This window comes from Canis lupus, chromosome 2 (assembly GCF_048164855.1).
Source record: "Canis lupus baileyi chromosome 2, mCanLup2.hap1, whole genome shotgun sequence".
NCBI classification, from domain to species: domain Eukaryota; kingdom Metazoa; phylum Chordata; class Mammalia; order Carnivora; family Canidae; genus Canis; species Canis lupus.
The window spans coordinates 86,067,524-86,089,283 of record NC_132839.1 but is presented as its reverse complement, the minus strand read 5'-3'; the positions used below and the strand labels follow the sequence as shown (position 1 = coordinate 86,089,283).

General features: G+C 51.1%; 1 protein-coding gene and 1 long non-coding RNA gene across 10 annotated transcripts in view; one reads left to right on the top strand and one right to left on the bottom strand.

Annotated features, from left to right (window-relative positions):
• The window catches only part of SEL1L3 (SEL1L family member 3), a 100,953-nt gene extending 82,181 nt beyond the window's left edge, over nucleotides 1-18,772 (bottom strand). For 2 of the 6 annotated variants that reach the window (XR_012022576.1, XM_072808716.1), the window contains exons 1-2: nucleotides 18,507-18,772; nucleotides 3,594-4,164 (exon numbers count right to left, since the gene is read on the bottom strand). Coding sequence is in view for 5 of the 6 variants with exons in the window: in XM_072808716.1 (XP_072664817.1) it covers nucleotides 3,594-4,164; nucleotides 18,507-18,722 (787 nt within the window). In the remaining variant the exon portion in view is untranslated. Of the gene's footprint in view, nucleotides 1-3,593; nucleotides 4,165-17,276; nucleotides 17,457-18,506 lie in introns of those variants that run through there. The other 4 variants (XM_072808692.1, XM_072808702.1, XM_072808674.1 and 1 more) reach the window with 3 other exon arrangements.
• Nucleotides 15,863-20,854, top strand: LOC140622927 (uncharacterized). Of its 4 annotated transcripts, none has more exons than XR_012022596.1 (3): nucleotides 15,863-15,908; nucleotides 18,798-20,422; nucleotides 20,676-20,854. It is a non-coding gene; the product is annotated as an uncharacterized lncRNA (long non-coding RNA). The 4 variants fall into 4 exon arrangements; XR_012022589.1 differs by lacking the exon at nucleotides 15,863-15,908 and adding an exon at nucleotides 15,917-16,312; XR_012022588.1 differs by lacking the exon at nucleotides 15,863-15,908 and adding an exon at nucleotides 16,840-16,971.
• The last annotated feature ends 906 nt before the right edge of the window (nucleotides 20,855-21,760 follow it).

Here is a 21,760-nt window from a genome sequence, read left to right as displayed (position 1 = left end):
CCAAAGGGAGAATGACCCCGAGAAGCTCAAGGAGCAGGAAGCAGGCCCGCGCGGCTGCAGCAGGTGCACAAGGGGGGCACGTCAGGAGACGCGGCAGGGTAGGGGACAGGGACCCTGGGCACAGGGGTCATCGAGGGGCTCTTCCTCACTGCAGTGGGAGGAACCACCTGCGGGGGGTGATGCCACCTGTTTGCACTGGCTGCCACGTGGGGAATGAGGCCGCTGCCGGCGGTGACATCCACCGGTTATGACGGCAACACTCGTGGTGCGGGGCGATCGAGGATGGAGGCACAGGGCCAGCTGACCTGGCACGGTGGGACAGGCAGGAAGAGAGGTCCAGGTGGGCCTGGAGTTGTTGCCTGGGGGTGCATCGCTTTTTCTCGACGAGTTCATGGGTGAGTCAGGCACATGTGTCACCACTGAGGGACAACGGCCAAGGCCTGGTCCCTTCCCCCAGGGAAACGGACAATACGCTTGGGGCCCTAGGTGTGGCGTGCCTGGCCACCGCTGGCCCACGTGCCCAGAATGCAGCAGGTACAGGTGCACCAGGAGGACACGTGGCCAGCCCTGGATACACCTGTGTCCTGAGAGGCTGCCGACTTCTGATCTGGGGAAGGTTTTCTCGGCAGGGCCGGACAAAAATCTGCTGCACGTCCACCAAAAATCAGGCCAAAGGCCCGGCCTGGCACGGTCGTGGCAAAGCAGATAAACGGCGGGCCGCGGGGAGGGGCGGGCGTCCAGGCGCACAGCCTCACGGTGGGGGCCGGCCCTGGGCCTTTGGGGGAGAGGGGCTCTAACCGTCCTCACAGAACAGCCCCGTGCATGGGGGCACCTTGGCTCTCTTCTCTCTTTATAAAGGAAAAAGAAAATGAAAGCAAGTCACAGCGTCCTTTAGTCCAGACGTGGAGCCGTCGTAGGACACCAGGCACTTGACACAGAAAACGTTCCCCCCCGCCCCCACCCCACACCAGCGCTGGCTGCAGACTGCAAGGGGACCGGACATGAAAGGCGCCCCCTCGGCTCCCTAATGCCATCTTGTTGTTCTGACTTGACTCTTGTTCATCGAGAGCTGAATAAAGAAGCCCCTGCTAAGAACAAGCCAGAGGCCTGGCCCCCTTCCATCGCACAGCGTATCAAGAACAAAGGTCGTGGACACTTTCCATAGGGCTGCTGCAGACGCTCTTTTGATTCCTCTTTTAAAGAGAGGGCGAGGGAATTTTCCCCTTTTCGGTGAACAAATCACAGCAAACAGAGCTGGCTTTGAGAGTGCACGAGCACCAACCCCCTCAACCATTTTGGAGGACTTTAATTATTAGAAAAGGTTTTTCCTCTGCATCATGCTTTTATCAGATTGGTTCTCACCCCAAAAGTAATGCTTGGAAGAAGGTGGAGAGAAAAATCCCACTGCGCTATTCCGCAAAGCTCAGTGAATACGGGAAGGAACAACAAAAGAAAGAAAAGGTGGTTCACATCGTAAGGGTATGGGCAGGGGCCCTAAGACCTCGGCTAGTTCATAAATGACTTCATCTGAAAACTTCCAGCTTGCAATTTAGTCATTCTTCAGTGAGAAATATGTGATTTGCCAAACATGAAATGGAATCATTACGCCCTGACAAAATCGGAGGCAAATCAAAAAAAAAAAAAAAAAAAAACCTGGCTTGTATGTGCCTCGTGCTTCCTTCTCCTTAATAAATTAGGTCTCCCCGTGGAAGGCATTCCAGAAAGATGCTAGCATGGGGTTCTGCGTGGAGGAAGGATGCACACTAATCATTGAAATGCAGGCAGCTCGACTGTTTCAGACATTTAATTGCCCGCCCGCCCTACCCCCAACTCACACGCACACGGGAACGGAGTCTGGCTTCCTCCTCTCCAGATCTGTACTTTCAGCACCACACAACCATGAAATCAGCCAGACACGGAACAAGGCTACTCAGACCAAGTGCAGGATAGGAGGGCAGAGAACTACACACGCGTGCGTGCACACACACACACGCACGCACGCACACAAGAGCTCCTGTAAAAACTAGTGAATTCTGAATAAAGTCCACGGTCTAAGTCAACATCAGTTTTGTGCTCTCGCTAGCATCCTACAGTCAGGAAAGATTTTTATTAGAGGGAACCTGGGGGAAGGATACGCGGGGCTCTCTACCATTTTTGCAACTTCCTGCACGTCTATAATTATTTCAAATAAAGAAAAGTTTTTTTAAAATGCTAAATGTAAAAAAAAAATTTTTTTTAAATGCTGAATGTATCTGTTCTACAGCAGGTGGCCTCTGACCCACCATAACGTATGGCTAAACAGACCCTTCACATTTCCTCTAGATGCAGGGCCGTTTGGGGTGGTCCCAGGGAATACTCATCACTGTTGTTTTCTCAGGGTTAAGTCACCTTGCCCCAAAGCAAGTCCTCTCAAAGACTAGCAGGGGTCAGGCACCTCCCGAGGAAGCGTCTTCTGTCACAGGCTCATGGCGGTTGGGCCACCGTCATTCTAGGTCAAGAGCCCACCAGCTCTGCCGCTGCTCCAGAGGTCCTGGAGCTTCAAGATGCGTCAGAGTCATGGGAGTGTGTTTCAAATGCTGATCTCGGGGCCCTGCACCCCACAGCTCCTGACCCAGTAGGCTGTGTGGGGGCCTGGGAATCTGCATTTACACCAAGAGCCCTGCGTGACTCTGGCAGCTGGTCCTAGGGCTACACTGCAGGAAGCACTGTCAGATTCCAGGTAAGTGCCTGGGAGCATGCCCGGCATAGCTCCCCATCGGGGGATGAGCAGAAGAGCTGGGGGGCGCTCAGCATCCCCATAGGAAGGTGCTCCTCTTGCCAAGGGAGAGAACTTCCCCTAAGGACGCACAGCCAGAGAGCTCCAACCCCGGTGCTTAAGGGAAGGCACGGGAACCCCCTGCATGGGTCCTTCGGTGGCTGTAACCACGTGGCATTTAGGATAAAATGTAGAGTTTGGACTCTATCATCGTCACGGCTACTTTTTTACTGAGTGCTGATTATGCGTTAAGCAAATTACATCTCATTTCATTTTCCCAACTCTGCTCTGAGGGAACTGTTACCGATCACCCCCACTTTACAGACAAGGAAACTGAGGCTCCCAGAATTCCAAGATTACACAGGCAGAAAGGGGCAGAGCCAGGAGTTGAACCCATGCGCTCTGGGCTGGAAACTACCGTGGGATACTTCCTTCCCGCCCAACACAAAGGCTCCTCTGGTTCTCATCTCCCCTGGGATAAAACATTCCAGTTAAAAATATCAGATACTCATGAAGGGACAGAGGGAGGAAGATGTTCCCAGGGTCGGTCTCGGTGGCATTAACACTCCTTTGACAACTTCAGAGCCAAACCTCTCAAGGTCCCTCCATGACCTCTGTGACTCTCAAATGCACTCTATTCTCTACTACTGTTTCTTCTCTCTTCACTTTTTTCCTTCCACCCTCTTTCTCCCCCGGAGTCCTAAAGCCGATCCGGTGTGTTCGTCGTTTTCCTTGCCTCCCCCACCTGCTAGTGCGAGAACCTTCTCCTGCCAACCTCTCGTGATACAGGCTATCTGAAGAAATGAGCACGAGGCTCCTCGCAAGGCAAATGACCTACCATTTTCAAGAGGACACTGGGGAATCTTGTTTGCCCGAAGGTTCCAAATATAATCCATGTTCCACTCAAGGCACACTTGATGATCTTTGAAAGGGCGTTCGAAAGGCGGGACTGTCTTCAGCAGAGTATAATTTTTCGCTACAGCATGTAGCAAATTTTCCTCCCATTTAACATTCAAGTCTCCACCACTGTATTTGTGAGTAATCCAGGCGCGTAGTATCACCGCGGATACTGAAATGGAGTGTCTGATGAAATAATCATCTCTGTAAACCATGATGCTTGGAAATTTCACATGTACTATTTGTGTCCTGCTGGTGTGAAGATGCTTCTCATTCTTCCACCTCTTTTTGTACACAGGGATGCTACTTCTGAACTCGGATGAAACGACCGCTTCCAGATTGACAACACAAGGCTGAGAGCATAAATACTCAACCGAGACTTCAGAGACATTGCGGACATTCCCTTCAAAGACAGTGAAATAAATAAAGTCTTTGTAAGCCACGCTCTGCTCGGCTTTGGGGGTCACCGACGTAGTCAGGGAGGTCGGCCTGCCCAAAGACGGGACAACGTTCTGAAAAGGAAAAAAAAAGGAAAGAAAGTACAGGGAGTTTAAAAATCATCATATTAACAGATACGTGCATTTTTTCCCTGGAATAAAAAATAGGCATCTACATAAAGCAATGAATGTGGGACGCACAAGATGGCAAAACCACGACCGAACAATTACAGAAAAACCAACACACACACTAATGAAGATTAGGCCACATTAAACTCTCTCCCCAGACTCAGTAGCATCTGCTGATCAAAATGTGACTTTCAAAGCTACGTGGCAATCATTCCAGAGTTGGTTTCCAAATGGAGGAGCTAGTTCGCAACAAATCCAGTATCGGCGACTCTGCCTTCGCGTGAAAAAGAGATGAGCAGCTTCAGACATTTCCAAACTATTGTCCTGACTTCAAATGGTGATCAGACGCAGCCAAATCAAAGGGTGGGAGACGAGTTCAAAGTACACCCGAGAGGGAACATGACAGGGATGCCAACCTGGCCCTTCCTCTCCCGTAAGTTCTGAGCCAGCACAAGCACGCATGACGGATGGCCCAGCAGGAGTTTCCACTGCTCCAAATCACACACAGGCAAGGCTTGGACCTCAGACTGTGTTGTCTGATTCTCTCACCATGGATGGTGTTACCTGTGCCAAGAAAGATTTTAGCTGTGTGCTTATTTATCTCGTTCTTTAAGTATGAAGACCTCTTAAAACGGACATTCCTTCCAGAAGAAATTTGGACAGTTGGTCATGAGATCAAGGCAATGTTGTTTTGAGCATAAGGCACTGATGTACGGGCACTAAGAGCTCTTCTAAATAAAAGTTTGTGATTCGGGCATCCAAAACACAGTAGGAAAAAGGTAACTTTGGACCACTTCACTCCCATTAGTATGGCTATGATCCAAAACCAAAAAAATAAATAAAACAAAAATATAAAGTGTTGGAGAGAACGTAGAGAAACCAGACTCCTGGTGCATGGCTGGTGAGAATGTAAAATCGTGCAGCCACTGAGTCAAACAGTACATCAGTTCCTCAAAAAATTAAACACAGGATTACCACATGATCCAGCAACTCCACTCCTGGCTGTATACCCAACGTAGCAGAACACAAGGACTTGAAGAGATACGTTCATAGACATACCCTGATGCTCACAGCAGCCGTATTCACAACAGCCAAGAGGTAGACATCCACCTCAGTGAATAAACGGAAAAACAAAATGTGATATATACACACAATGGAATCTCATTCAACCTTAAAAAGAGAAGTATGGCACATGCTACAGTATGGGTGAAATTTGAGGGCATTACGCTAAGTGAAATAAACCAGTCATAAGGAATAAATACCATACGATTCTACTTGTACGAAGTGCCTGGAGCAGTCAGATCCATAGAGACAGAAGGGCTGGTGGTTGCTAGCGATCAGGGGAGGGGGGGGGAGATCATGGGCACTTATTGTTTAATGGGCACAGAGTGATAGTTTTACAAGAGGAGAAGAGTTCTGGAGATGGATGGTGGGGATGGTTGTGCAACAATGTGAATGTACTCGCTGCCCCTGAGCTGTATACCCTTAAGAGTGGTTAAATTGGTAAATTTTATGCTGTGAATATTTTTACAAGTCTAAAGAAAAAGGTCACTGTGGCCTTTTCTAAAGAAGGAAGTGCTAAGAACCCCTTTCTTCCCAGAAGGGGCTGAGACACAAAGCTAGGTATCAGGGAATTGTGTTGACAAAGAGCAGTGACCCAAAGGCAGAATGTGCTCAAGGCTCCTGTCAACCTAGACGCAAGAGACGCAAGTCCTAATGGAGTACAGTCCCAGGTGAGGGTAATTCTACCTGGGGGATCTAGAATTTATGGAAAGAGTGGGTTTTCATTGGGCTTTGAGGGGTGAAGAGAGGTTCTTTAGGTAGAGAGGCTCGTGGAAGCCCCCACAAGCAATGTCAACAGCTTAAGGAAGAGCAGACATACTAGATAGAGGCAGACTGGTTTGACCGGAGAACAGAATGGGATTAAAGATGCAAAAGGACATGGGGTTATGAGGTCGGGGGGTGGGGGGTGTGTGTGGAGGTTAGGTCCTGGCTCTGAAGGACACTGAATCCCAGCCCAGGGAATGTGGACTCTCATTCTACTGACACTGAAGAATCATTGAAAGTTTCTGGAAAAGGGAAGTGTGTTTCTATTTTAAAGCACTGACAGTCAATTAGAAACAAAGCTGACAACCAAGAAAAATGAGCAAATGACAGAGTTCATCAATAAGCAAATTCCCACTGATAATAAGAGAAAAGCAAATTGAAACCACGCTGAAGATACCAGTTTGAACTTACTCGGTTCACAGAAGTTCACAGTTTGAACTTACTCGGTTCACAGAGATCCAAGAGTCCAATAACACACTGTACCCGCCAAACTGGCCTCTTACTATGTACTGCTGGTGAGAGTGATCTCTATGGACGGCGGTCGGGGAGTATCCAACAAACGTAGAAATGCACCCACCCTCTGGTCCAATAATTCCTCCTCTAGGATTTTATCCTCCCCATATACTCAAATTTGTGCAAGATGATGTATGTACAGGTTTTCACTGCAGGACTATTTGCAACAGCAAAAGATGGAAAACTAAATGTCCATCAAGACAGGGCTGGTTCAGTAAATGATAGTACATCCTCTCCTGGAGGGCTAGACAGCTATTAAAACAGGTAAGAGCCTCATGTACAGATAATGAAATGATCTCCAAAGTTTGAGGGTTTCGTTTTGTTTTGTTTTTTTTTTTTTAAACAAGTTTCAGAAGTATCATTTGAGTTTTGTTGTTGCTGTTGTTGTTTTTTAAGAAAAGGAAAAATAGGGACGCTTGGTGGCTCAGTGGCTGAGGGTCTGCCTTCAACTCAAGGGGTGACCCTGGGGTCCTGGTATCGAGTCCCACATCAGGCTTCCACATCGGGTGTGGAGCCTGCTTCTCCTTCTGCCCATGTCTCCACTTCTCATGAATAAATAAATATAATCTTTAGTTTAAAAAAAGGAAAAACAAATACACATTTGCTTGAATCCACTAGCTGTTCACATGGAGAAGGACGAAGTGACCAGGAGACAGGATGAGGGAGAGACATGTGCTATCTATTTTTATTTATCTTTTGAATTTTGTACTACATGAATATTGGGGGGGGGGGAGTCGGGGGGGTGAAGAGAAAAGCAAGTGTCCTAAAGATGAAAATTAAAAAAAAAAAAAAAGTAGCTTCTCCACGTAGCAGAGTGAGGAGGGCTGGCCATCCCTTTTGATTAGTCATGGGAAAAGTGTGGGAAGAAATCTGTAAAGAGGTGGGTACAGTCCAAACTGTCTGCCCCCGCAGTGAGAGGCTTAATTGTTTTATGCTCTCATTTATATTTCCAAATTACAGGGGGGAAAACAAACATAAAAATAATCTCATAATTAGAAGTAGTGACTGTTAGAGCCCTTGGTGATGAGCCAGCCCCCCCAACTCTTCCAACGAGGCAGTGATCGCTGAGTGGTCCCCCCACAGAACCCCGCTGGTGGCTTAGCAGAGGCAAGCCCAGGAGCCCGGCCCTCTCCCACGTTGTCCCCCCACGTGCACGGCAGCAAGGCTGTAAGGAGTGGCTGGGCTCAGTTCGGCTTTCTTGGGGTTACGGGTACCCTCAGCATTTATCCACAAGGGGCGGTTTGTTCATTCAGACAGATGTGCCCAGATGTGGCCCCTTCTCAAGATGTGAACCCAGTGCAGAGGCCAGCCGAAGACAGGGAGGCTGGACAGCGTGGCGGCTGATGGTGGCGAGTGTCCCTCGTTCCCAGTGCCCCGAAAGCCACCACCCTCACTCAATCCCACTCGTGCCCAGTTAATAAGGCAACAGAGAGCAGAGGCCAGGACATACTGAATGTCACCGTGTGTTCTTTTTCAGAAAATGCCTTAAAACGTCTTCCTCGTTCCTTTTATGTCTACCTTAAAAACACACCCTAGCCCTCTTCTGCTGCTTATTTTTTATTTTATTTTATTTTATTTTATTTTATTTTATTTTATTTTATTTTATTTTATTTTATTTTATTCTTTTGAATCATGTTTTTATCGCTGACGCTGGCAACTCCAGGCTAATGCTTCTCTTAAACAGAATTCTGGGGGGAAAGGCTATGTGATTTCATGAGCTTCCACTGGAAAGTGCAGTTAGTGGTAACGTTCGTTGCTTTCCATCTTAGGGTGAAACGTGCACCGGCCCACTTTCCCACGTTAATAAGCGCAGCCTGCTGACACTGGCTTCAGCTTTGCCTGATGAACCATGACTTTCTGGACGTCGGGCTCATCACTGTGGAGATCAGTGGTGACAGAGGGGAACGAAAAAGGTATAGGACACCTGACGGTGTTCTCTCTCCAGAGCCTTCCCTCAAAATTCGGTTTTAAAGGAAATCTTCATCTGTGCATATGAAGATTATTTTATTTTCACCTACTTCAAAACCTCAAATGCAGGAAAAGTGAATCCACGGTTTAGGAGCTTATGGGTTCTAGACGCACGCCAATACAGAAGAAATGCGACGGGTTCCGATCGAGATGTGCTGTAATGTACGATATACACTGGATTTCAATGTTTTAAAAAATGCAACCTATCTAATAGTTCTCATACCGACCACGTGTTGAAGTGGATCATACTGAGATGCAGTGAGTTAAACAAAATATGCTCCCCCAAATGAATTTCACCTGTTACTTTTTAAATGCAGCTATCGAAAAATTTGAAATTACACAGGTGGCTCGTACTCGTGGCTTACGTTATACTTCTACTGGCTGGTGCTATTCTAGATTTGAAGTTAGCAGACTTTTCCTGTAAAAAAAAAAAAAAGGGCCATATGGTAAGTATTTTAGGTTTTGCAGGCCACTTGGTGTCCATGAAAACTGCTTAGCTCTGCTGTGGTATCAAGAAAGCAGCCACAGACAACTGACTTATAAGCGAATGATCACGGCTGTGGTCCCGTTCAACTCTGTTTACACAAACAGGCAGCTGGCTGCGCCCGTCGACCACAGCTTGCCGACTACGGTTCTAGATTATCGAGCTTTTATTCTAGATTTAGAGTTTCGGAAACCACAAAATGACAGAAAATGTGCTTTTTAAAGGAATGATCATACGGGAGAAATGAGATGAATAACCCAATTAGGCATAACTTTGTAGACGTGTGGTTGATGGCGCTTGATGGGTTATTTTGCAAAGGTTCCCCAGTGGTGGCAACGTTGGCATCTTGCTATTGTTTCCTTTGGTAAAGATCTAAGTGGGATGAGAAGTTCGAGCTAGCCTGGGTGCAGAAAAATGTCACGGGCTGAGCCAGATGACTTGAGAAGTGGGAGAAGCAGGAGTACAAGAGAAGAACAATTTCAGGGATGGACAAGGCTTTCGTAATATGGTGGGGGAGGGTGCTGGCCCTGAAGGGGACCTCAAAGCCACCATCTGCGGCTCTAGGGGCAGGGTCCAAATCCCTCAAGAAGACAGGACGGCCTTCAGTCTTTGGGGGCACGTATGCAAAGTAGGAAGCTGGTGTCTCGTGGATTGAAGCAGACCCAGTGGGCAGCTGCCACGCCATGAGCTGTGGCTACCTCTGTTATGTACACAACCAACACCAATTAGCAACACATCACACTCTAAATATTGATTAAGCTGAAGCTGATTTCCTGGCTTAAGTCATGTGTGTGGTTATCTGTTTCCTGCCAGGAAAATAAAGCAATTAAGTGGAAGAGTTTCAGCTACAGCCATGACACGTGTCCAACCTTCATAGGTATTTTCACATGCCAGCTTGCATTAACGGAAGTAAAAAAGCACCCAGTCACTCCTTTGTTTAGAAATTATGAGGTCAGAGTCCATGTCTTATTCATTGTTATGTTCCTGGCTTCTAAAATAGAGCTTGGCACACAGTAGGATTTTGGGTGTTTCCCGCTGAAGTGAAATACTGGGCGGGAGCATTTCAGCCAGGAGCCTCTGTGGTCCTCCTCGGCTCACTGCTCCAGGGAGCACCTGCGCATAAACCGGAGGACTGGATCCAGAGTCCCTGCCACCCTCTCCTGAGGTTCACAAGCTCTTCTGTGACAGGGGCCCTCTCCGCTTCTCTATTTCCATCCAGCCTCATTAATCTCCTTGGAAAGAACCCTTACCCTTTGGCACCAACCCCCCCCCCCAGGGGGGCTCCTGGGGATCACAGCTGACGTGAGGTCAGGGAAGGTGGCCCTCTGGTACTTACCTTACCCATTTAGGGTGGGCTTCTCTTACCTATGGAGTCCCTCCGGACCTTTCAGACAACCACCCTACCTTCTAGAACTTTTCCATCTCTCCACACCAAAAAACATGAGTTAAATTTTTAAAATTTCCTATCCCTCTACCCTCTGTTGGACTCTTGTTCATCTGGCGAGTTCATCCGTGTTAATGTGATAATGAAAAAGGACTGCAGTAGTATCACAGATCTGCATTTCTCTGCCAGGCTGGGGGAGATAATGCCTTAAAAGCAAAGCCCAAATGCACTGCAGCTATAAAGAGAAATTTAGGGGGGTGAGGGGGGGCATTTCTGTGCCCCTCAAATTAGCTATTTAGGCAGCCACATAGATGTTCCACCTCGGAAGCTACTGGACTGTTTTGCACACAATGGAGCTGGGCCCTGAAAGATGCCCGAGCCCTCGAACATCTGTTTACACCAGAAGTAAGCCTTAATCAAAGTCAAATTTGACAATGTCACACACACTCCGGAAACATAGATTCCCTCGTGTTTGTCTAATTGTGTAAGATGTTATGTACTGTGTATGTACTGTAAATTCTTTTTAAAGAAAGAAATGGGTCATTAATGTTGTGTTCATGATAAAAGACCCCAAATTAAAAATCAAAATGCACTCAATTCATCTCTATATTTCAAGAGGGGGAGTCAAGAAACAGATGAATTTATGTATCTTCTGGATAGAAAAAAAAAATCTATCAATTCTCCCTAAGCTTCTTTTAGGATGACTGCATCTGATGCCTTTCAACAAAATCAATAAGAAGAAATTCTATTCAAATAACCCTCCCTGTTCCAAAAAGCTGAGAAAACTTGGCTCTTTTCTCTGCATGGTCCACTTGTTATTTAAGGAAAGGACAGAGAGATTGGAACATCTGAAATCACTCACGGGGAGGGTTATTTACACCAACAAATGTATGTGGGTTCATGTAATATGCAAACAATTATCGAGTGTCTGTTCTTCTCATTCCTGCCCATCCCACCCCATCAGTCACCTAAGGAAACCTTGCTCATGAGTGCTTTCTCGTCAAGCCGGCTGGATCAAACTTTCCATACATCAGAAGGTAATTGTATTGGCTTAAAAGGCCTACTTCTCCAATTTCTGCTGACCAGAAATAAGTAAAAATCCTGTTTATGTCAACAAAGTATGCAATTAAACAGAATGGGCAGTGATGTCGGTATGGAATCCGAAATCGAGATGTGCCTTGGGAACTACATCCCAGGTGACCCATATGCCTTCCTAAACCTGAGAGCTGGCTAGAGAAACACCACCACCACCCCACAGGCAGTACTCCTAGTTGCACTGGCTCCCTTCCTCTCTTTGATACTGCTTTGATTTGATTTAACTTAAATCACGAGGGTAACCAAGGGTTGGTTTGGTTTCATTTCACTGAGTACCCAACTCTGTGCCGGGCGTTGGGACCGATGCGTAAGTCCACTTCTCACTCACTTCGAAACTCATCCTCTCAAAGAGAACCTCACAGAACTTCTCCCTTCGAATCGAATCTTCACACCAGCTCTGGGAGGGACACAGCATTCCAGTTTTACAGCTGAGAAAATGGAATGGATTCAGAGACGGGAAGGTCAAGCAACTACTCAAAGACAGAACCAAAATTCAAATTCCTATCTGACTCCAAAGTCAGTGACGGGGTCTCTCTGGCCTTCCAGAAACGCCCAAAATGAGGCCCTCGACTCACCAACTTACTTCTACACCTGTCCCACTTTCTGGCCATGGGGGGCAAGATAGGTATTATCTTACCCACAAACCTACACGCCGCACCGAGCCAACTCCCCAACTCAGCCAAGCCCTTCTTTGGATGAGGATGGCAGACAAACCAGGGCAACCCAAGCCGATGTCCCAGCAATCCCTCCCATGCTGCACAGCCCTCCTGCTCCTCGGGTCCTTTCTCAGGGGAATAGGATGAGCCAATAAACAGGGCAACTGAATTCGCTGGAGGCTATTTATGGCCCACTCATGTCCATCCGTCTCCTCTGTGAGCTGCCTGGGTTCTTTATGCCTTGTCTATCTTTCCTCCAGCTGCTTCCTTCAGCCGATTCACGACTCCGACACTTTTGCCCACAGGACTCGAAGGTATAGAGAGCAAAAGGCAAATGCCATGGCTTGGGAGATTTTAGGTGCTCTGGTCAGGGTGAACGTGGACTCTGTTGGCCGACGGGAAGTTTGAAGCTCATCTCTATATTTCAAACATCCATTTTCACTCTCGAGTCAAGATAAGTGAGAGCCTCTCTGTCTCCACCCTGTTCCGATCTTCCTAGGCCCTGTGTCACGCACGGAGTGAGGAGTCTGTGAGTACCACTCGAGGGATAACCGACCGTCTGCGGCCACTGATGGAGAGCTCTGGCACAGCCACCGTCCGTGGACGACACCCTATACATCTGTGCCACCAATGCCCTCTTATTTCATTGTCCTCTGGTCGTCTAACAAGTGCAAATGTCCACCCTGAATATTTCGGCTCTACAGCTGACATCAACACTGGCCATTGTGAGATCTGTTTTTCTCATTTAAGAAAAAATTATACATTCGAGACCAGCGTTCGGAATGGACAGAAATGCCTTCTCCAAGTGCCACCGTCACAGATGGGGCCGGGCAGCCTCAGCTGATCTGGCCAAATCTGGAGGAAGGTACGACGAGTTAATGATGTAAGAGAATGACAAGGGCGGGGGGTGGGGGGTTCTGTTGGCAAGTCCTGCGCGGACCACACCACTCAGCACCAGTGACCTCAGTGGAAGCGATTCCATTACCTTTTACTTTTCAAGCCCTCACCCTCTCGGAGGAGGCTCTCTGCCACCTTGACCTTTGGTGACCTTAGAATTTTCTGGCAGCTGCTGGAACCAGGGATCATCTTTTCAGAAATCTGCTTGGCATCGTTCCGTGACTTATCTTTCAGGCCTCGTCACAATTATTCATGCTTTGGCAGTATCCTAGCTACAGTCACAGTACTGTTCTTGGGCTGCCACTGAAGGTTATTCTGTCCCAGCCAATGGGGACGAAAGGCGCCCGTTGCCTCAGGACCCTGGCTCCGGGAAGCGTGCTCCCCGTGAGGGCAGGGGCTTAAAGGCATCTGTTCAGAAAACCAGTCTCCATCTCCAGTCCTTGAGAACAAGCAAAGAGGTAGGGATAACACAAAGTGGGAATCGGCCCCCGAACCAGAGACAACTTGACTTTGGAACGCATTCCAAGGCACACTCGCTGGACACCTGGACGCACATTCACACAAACACAAGTGCCAGCCAACCCCCCAACCCTCAGCTGCCTCTGGACTAGACAAAGACCGTACCTTTTACCTTGCCATCACAGATGGCAAATATTTCCTGGTTTCACCTATTCTTCTCTTTAACATCCTACTTCCATTCTGGGGCCTCTTGCTTCTGTTTTGTGTATTTTCGGCCCCTTTAGACATGACCTCACATCCTGGCCAGTGGCACAGTGACCGCTCATTGTAAGAGCTTTGCTAATGGCCCATGCATCTATGTATGAGAGGAACGAGCTCAGAGCAGCAAAAAGCAGAAAGCAGTAAGTTAGCCTGCCTAGGAACTGGGGCTCCGGAAGTGGACAGACTTGGGTTTCAATCTTGGACTACCTGTGTGGCCCAAGGCAACCTACCTAACCTGAGTCTCAGCTACCTCAACTGAATGAGGAGCATAACAGCTCCTACCACACGAGGTTGTCGTTAGAATACTGGATAATGCAGGGGCGTCTGGGTGGCTCTGCTGATTAAGCATCAGATTCTTGATTTCAGTTCAGATCACGACCTCGGGGTCCTAGGACCGAGCCCCACGTCGAGCCCCACATCGGGCTCCACGTTCAGTGAGGATCTGCTTGAGGATTCTCTCCCTCTCCCTCTGCCCCTCCTCCTGCTCACATGTGTGCGTGCTCCCTCTCTCTCTCTCTCTCTCTCTCTCAAATAAATAAATAAATCTTATTAAAAAAGCCCTGGAAAATGCATATAAATGACTTAGGATAATGCAAACTATTCTTATTATTTATGATTCCAAATTATGGGATAGCTTTCTTCCTCTAGTATCTACATGTTCCTGAGATCCTGCCCAAGCTACTCTGCTCCACCTCTACCCTCCACCTGCTGGCCTCGCCTCCCTGACCAATCACTTCCTCTAGGAAATATTCCTTGACAAGGAAAATGGACACGGTTACGCATCCCTCCCCCCTTTTGTTTTCTGTATCTCGTGTTTCCTGCAGACGTTCCCCTGCCTTGCACAGCGAATTTCTCCAAGGTCAGAAAGCCTTCCTTACCTCTCACCACTGGCTTAGGTAGCACACACCTCTAGAGCAGAATCTTAAGGAAATGGATAGATAGACCTTTAGAACAAAAGGTGGAGCCCATCTTCCAAATCACACCTCTGCTTTCCTGGGTTTGACAAAAGCTTAACATTTAGCTGCAAAGTGGTTTGCTTGTTTATCAAAGTCCTTCCTGCGCAGTGGCATATCTGCAGCCCATCTGAAGGAAACACAGTCAAGAAGCACTGCCGTTTCCCTCTTCCGGATGGTTCCAAAATCCAACCCTTCCCTGTCTGCCAAGACACTCGGCCGCGCTCAGATTAGTTCGACTTTGCGGTATTTTCTATAATCTCTGTCTTCGGAGCCCTCACCTCACTATCTTGCTCTACTCCACGCAGAGCATCTCTGTCCCCTCCTGTGATCTGTTCTCTTAAACCCCCCTTGGTCTAAACAGAACTTTTATACTTTCTCCACCACCTGCCTCTGTTCCTGCAGACCACGAGGCCTTTGGGCTTTGCTTCTGTCACTCTGATTCCTCGGAACTGTCAAGAAGTGGTCTCTCCTTGCCAGGTCTTGGGATTTCCACATGGAACTTTTCAGACCACCTGTACATTAATGTTTCACACACTGCTCCAGGACATCATTTCTGCCTCTGTGGGTAACGGCCTTGTGGATGTGGATCATCTGTTTAAACTGAAACCCTGTCATCATCTGTTTTGGCAGTTATATTTACGAGCCTGTGCGCTGTAGCCCTGTGGCATAAATATTAAATAATACCACCTCTGGGGTGAAAAAAAAAAAAAAAACCCAGACCATGCATGTTAACCGACAACTTCTTAGGAAAATATCGAATAAATCTGGCTACGAAATCTGGTACTGGTTGACTTTAAAATAGGAGGAAGAGCCTGGATAGCTCAACAGGTAGACGCTAAAGCAGAATTACAATTAGCATTTTTACACCCTCCTGCTTCAAGAAACGCAACAGACGAGAAGTAAAGAGTGTTAAAAGAAACTTGGGCTGGATGGCGATCTCTTTGGAATCAAATTTCTAATGCCCGACAACAACGTCTCCCAAGCAGTTTTTAGCTTCTACGAGGAAAGACTCCAAATAATGGCGGTACCACATAAATGAGAACAATCCTGGACAATGACACTGCTCAATTTTAAGCATTCTGTGAACTTCCTATTACATCAGTTTCATGATTCAGCATTTTCGATTTCACTTATTTACAGTAATATATGGCGAGATAACCCAGGGCTTCTGCAGGATCCTGGAGCCTAAGGTAGGCAGGGCAGGAAGGGTGTCGCCTTCTGCAGGTTCACCATTGTCTGGGAGAATTCCGAGCAGAAGCTAGCAAGCCTTCAAAGGAATCGAGGGCTAATTCCCCCACCTTGTCCTGAGGGTGAACATTACTCGGGTATTTTTAAATGGGCTGGTTTGGGAAAAATAGGTTAGTGCCATTCAGCTGGAGACTGAAAGAGGAGCCGGGAGGAGCGCAAACGGTCCGCGGGCGCGCAGCAGCCGAGCGTCTGTTCTCCGAAGCGGCAACGTTGCAAAGCTCGAGACGCAGCTAAAGTCACCGCTCGGGCGGGCGGCAAGCGTGTTACCAAGAACTCGGATTCTTCCTGGCATCCGCAACTTGGCTGGAGTGACCGCGGAGGAGTTGGCGAGCGCCGCAAGCGCGGGGTTCGTCGCCGGCGCGGTGGCAGAGAGCGGTCCGGGCCAGGAGGACCCGGCGGGGACGAGGGGAGGGGGGGAGGGGAGGGGAGGGGAGGGGTTCGCCGGGGGAGGGGGGGGAGAGAGGGATAGAGAGGAGAGGGGAGAGGGGGGGAGAGGGAGGGGGAGAGAAGGAGAGGGGAGAGGGGGAGAGGGGGAGAGGAAGGGGGAGAGGGGGAGGGGGAGATGGGGAGAGAGAGGGGAAGGGGAAGAGGGGGAGAGGGGAAGGGGAAGAGGGGGAGAGAGGGAGAGGGAGGGGGAAATGGAGAGGGGGAGAGGGAAGGAGAGGGGAGAGAGGGAGAGAGGGGGAGAGAGGGAGAGGGATAGAGAGGGGGAGAGGGAGAGGAGAGTGAGGGAGAGAGGGGGATAGAGAGAGAGGGAGGGAGGGAGGGAGAGAGGGGGAGAGGGGGAGGGAGGGAGGGGAGAGGGAGAAAAGGAGAGTGAGGGAGAGAGAGAAGGAGAGGAGAGGGAGGGAGGGAGAGGGGGAAAGAGGGAGAGAGAGAGAGGGAGAAGGAGAGGGAGAGAAGGAGAGAGAGGAAGGGAGAGAGAGAGGGAGGGAGGGAGAGGGAGAGGCGAAGTTGGGCACGGGAGGCGAGGAGCTGTGAGACTGCGAGGGAAGCCCCGGCCGGGTAGGGGGGCCGGAGGGAGAGCCGCGCGCAGGGTGGAGGGGCGCGGGGGCGGGAGGGGCCCCCGGGGGCCGCGCGTCCCGGAGGGAGAGCGAGCGCCGCGTCCGCGCCCCCGGCTCCGCGCCCCGCGCCCCGCGCCCCGCGCCCCGGGCCCCATCCCAGGTGCCGGCGCGCCCGGGGCGCAGCGGCCGGGAAGCGAGCAAACTAGCAGCGCCCCGCCGCCCCGAGCCGCAGCTCCCGGCCGCCCCCCGCCCGCGTCCCCGGGGCCCCGCGCGGAGGGGAGGACCCGGGCAGGGTCCGGCGCTCACCAGGTAGCAGAGCAGGAGCAGCGCGCAGGCAGGGCGGCCGCCGAGGCCCGGGGGGGCGCCGCCGCGCGGGGGGGCCATGGCTGCGGCCCGGGGGCCGACCGCGGGCGGCGGGGGGGGTCGCTGCTGCCGCCGCGGCCACCCGAGCCCCGCGCCGCGCCGCTGCATGGCGAGGCCGCCCGGATCCGGGCCGGAGCAGGTCACCTGGTGCAGGGACCGGCCCCCGCCCGAGGCGCCACCTTCCAGCCCGCCCCCGGCCGGGCCGGCCGCCGCGCGCGGGGCCACCTGCCGCCGCCGCCGCCGCCGGACCCGCCGCCGCCGCCGCCGCCGCTCCCGCCGTCGCCGCCCCCGCAGCCCCAGCCGAGCGCCGGCTCCTCCCCGCCTGCCGGTGCCCGTCCCCTCCCTCCGCGCTGCCTCCCTGCCCGGCCCGCCTCCCGCGGCGCCCCCGACCCCGCCGCCCGCGCCCGCGCCCCCGCCCCCGCAGGTGGGGCCCGCCCCGGTCCCGCCCCCCCGGCTCCCGCTCGCACCTGTCTCCCCCTCGCCCCCGCTTTCCTCCACTTTGTGCCTTCCCTCCGGGTCCCCGCCCTCCCCCCTGCGGACCCCGCAGCCCGGGCCCGCGGGCGCAGTGGGTTTCGTTTCGTCGCCTCCTCGGCGAGGGCGCCATTCCCGCGGGGCGCGGGGCGAGCGGGCCCCCCCGGACGCGCTCCGGCCCCCGCCGGCCTCCACCTGCCCACCTGCCCACCTGCCCACCTGCAGGGCGGGGCCGCCTCCCCGCCGGGCGCAGTCCGCACCCGGGTTGCGCCCCGCCCCGCCCCGCCCCGCCGCCCGGGACGCCGCACGTTCTGGATGGTTCCCGAGGGTTTTGTGCGGTGCCGCCGCCGCCGCCGCCGCCGCCGCCGCCGCGCTCTTTGTCTTAATTGTCCAGGGCCCCGGCGCCCGAGGCGGGTCTGCGCGGGATTCGCAGCCCCGTGCCCCGGCCGCTACTCTGGACCGACGGGAAAATGAATCAATTAGGCCAGTGCCATCTGCCGAAGCCCCAAACGGAAGGGCGAGGCCGGCGAAGTGCACGGGCACTTTTTAAGATAAATCCTGGCGCGCCCTCGGCCTCGGGACCCAGGCTGGACCCGGCCACCGCCTCGGAGCCTGCGCCCCGCCCCCCCCCCCGCCCCCGGCGCCCCGGGAAGCGCAGGGCTGGGGCCCGTAGCTGTGGCTGCTGGGAAACGCTTGACCCACCTTGGAAAGTTCTCCAAAGCTTCCCTTTGGCGCCGCTGGATTTGTGCGTAGTGCGACTAAGGACAGTTGGGAGCCAGGGATGGGATGGGGGTCCGGGGGGATCCGGCCCCCGCCCGCCCTGCGGGGATGCCACCGCGGTGGGTGCAGTCCAGCCGGGGCCAGGCGGCAGGAGAGGCTGGCAGCAAAGATGGGGTGCCCGGGGGCTCGCGCCCCCATATGCCCTCAGCCCTCTCAGTACAGGCCCGGCCGCGCTCAGCAACTCCGCTGAGTCATCCCTTTCTCTTTATTTAGGTCACCTGAGGGCTGTGGCCGTGGGTCAGGCTCCGGCTCCCAGGCACTCACCGCCAGGTAATGGCTTACATCGGTGGTTTTCAAAGTTCATCCTGCATCCCAACCGCCGGGAGGCCGCGGAAACCACGCAGGCTGGACAACCCCACGAGAGCTTCAGGTGCAGCCGGCCCGGGGGAGGCTTGAAAAGCTGCCTTTCCGGCGAGCTGCCAGGGGACTGCCGGTCCCCAGACCTCATTCCCAGAAGCACTGGCTTATACCAAGGGTCATTCTGCTGCCACCTCATCCAGCAGCCACCACGTGAAAGCATCTGAGGGTTTCTTTGTTTGACAGATGTCTCCAACACCTGTCCCGCTTCCATAGACCCAAAGCATTGAAAATCCTCCTGTGCGATGTGCAAAATCACTTATTCTATTGAGTGTCCGAGGGGATGAAAGATTTGGTGGCTTTGTCCCAGATTGTGTCCATATAGATATATATTTATATGTTTGGTCAGATCAAAGGCTAGACTATGCTTTTCAATATATGTGGAAGGAAAATTGCCGGCCAGTTCCAGAAGATGGGGTTTCACAGTATTTCTGGAACTTCCACCTGTCTTCCTGGGGTTCTCTGGCGTTCTCTCCTTCTTCATTGCACACAGACTCGCTTGGTCTTCAGGGAACTAAATGGTTTCCTCGGGTTGTTTGTAATCAGGATTCGTGGCATTGGAGGTTGAAAAGCCCGTGGGTTTGAATTTCCCCAAGTGTAGTCACTATGGAGGCACCCCAGAGGGCACTGGGCTATTTTTACCCTGGTATAGCAAACCTCTTGATATACTCGCTGGGCTTCTAGTGTGTTCCTTCTGTGTGCATCAGGCATCACCCAAGGCCCCAGAATCCAGAGGTGAGCAAACATTCCTTCCCCAAGAGGAGCAGCAGGCATTGCAGAAAACTAACCAGACCTCCGTGTGGTCCTCAAAAGGGGATGTTCAGGTCGCTCTGTGGCCTAGGACGCTCTGTGGCCCAGGGTAGGGGGTTGCGGGGCAGACTGATGACTTTGTGCTGGAGGGGGGCAGAAACAGAGGGTCAGGATTTCTATTCACAGTGGTCTGCGACAGCTGATCCAGAAGCTAGAATCAGTTTAGGCCCTCGCCTCCTCTCTAGCTGCCCCTATGGGTCATTTGAAGGGTGCGGCCTTGTTATAGAAGAAGACCGTTCAACTTAAGCATAACCATTCTTTCCCGCCTTTACAATTTATTGGTTTAAATGAAGTTTTGATGCTCCACTAAACTGTGAAGGTCCCCGGGGACTGTATTTATCCGGTATGGCTCACCACTGCCTCGGCGTGAGTCAGTTTATCCCATCCCCTCCGACAGGCCGCGAGACAGCAACTCCACACCTCGACCTGGAACAGGAGAGAGTCCCAGGGGAGGGTAGGAGCCTCTCTCCACGGGCTCACGGGGAGGAGCAACCAGAGGCCTGGGTGGGTTGGGTCAGGGCTGCAAGAAAAAGGCCAAACCTCCACTGAACAGGCTTGCCTCCGTGGACACGGAAGGGCATCCCAGGCCAGTCGATCTTAGACGCCGATATGGTTTGAAATCTTGTAAAGTCTCAGTGACCTATGCCGTTGGCCAACTATTCACTTGTCAGGTAAAGATATTTAAAGCGTTTAATAAAGCTAAATTTAATAATATAAAAGTCATTATTTTTTATATTTATGTATTTATATTTATATAAAAATACAATTATTTAAGATAAATAAGTTTAAAAATAATTTATATTTATTTTATTATAATACATTTAATAAAATTCATTTTATTATAATAAATTTAAAATAAAATAATTATATTATTTATGTAAATAAATGTATTAAAATGTGTTTAAAATAAAATTTGTTGGGCAGCCCGGGTGGCTCAGCGGTTCAGCGCCGTCTTCAGCCCACGGCGTGATCCTGAAGACCCAGGATCCAGTCCCATGTCGGGCTCCCTGCATGGAGCCTGCTTCTCCCTCTGCCTGTGTCTCTGCCTCCCTTTCTCTCTCTCTGTGTCTCTCATGAATAAATAAATAAAATCTTCAAAATATTGTTTTATTATTATTTATTAAAAATGAAAAAATATTTAAAACAAACAACCCCCTTGCCCCCATATGCTTTATTTTATCAACAGTATTTCATCCAACAGACAGGGTATTCTTACCATCAAAAAATTAGGAAGGACCTAACATCATAATAAAAGAAAGTCCTTTAAACTGAATATAATTTGTGAAAAACACCCACTGTGTCATTGTCTTATTTTGCTGTGGGCCAATAGAAACTTAACCTTCAGGCTGTCACAGTCCGTGCAAGGGCCCTTGGCAACCACATGTCTAGGTGCCAAGGATGTCTCTGGAAGAGAGATCCACCCCTGCTGAGACACCTGGTCTCTGAGTTACAAGTGGGCACCGGGAGGGCACTACATAGGAGCCAGGAACGCTCCTGCTGCCACTGCCCTCCTACCGAAACCTTTGGGGCCCAAGCAGATGCCACCAAGGCTAGTGAGCCTTCCCTCGTGACCTCAGGTCACAAAGCAACTGGTTCTCTTTGTGCTCATGAGCATCTCGAGCATCTCGATGCATCGATGCATGGGAGCATCCCGTGGACCCCCATGGGGTAACCGGCTAATCCTGCTTCACATTCTAGACAGTTTCTTGGTTTGTCCTCATCAAGTGTACTGAAGGCTCCTTGAAAACACGGGTGGTTTCTTAATCAGCTCTGGGCACTGCCCTCGTGCCTTGTACATAGCAAGCTTTTAAGACATAGTCACTCAATAAAATCGACGTCATCATCTTGCTTTTCCATTTTTTTCTCTCCATCCTTCCTTTCCTTCTTGCCCCTTATTACCTCTCTGCACCACCACCCCCCCCGGCCCCCGGCCCCATATTCAGCACCAGGTGGGGGCTTTTCGCACTGACAGGGTTCCCTGGAATTCTGCACCCTACCGCTTCCCTCCT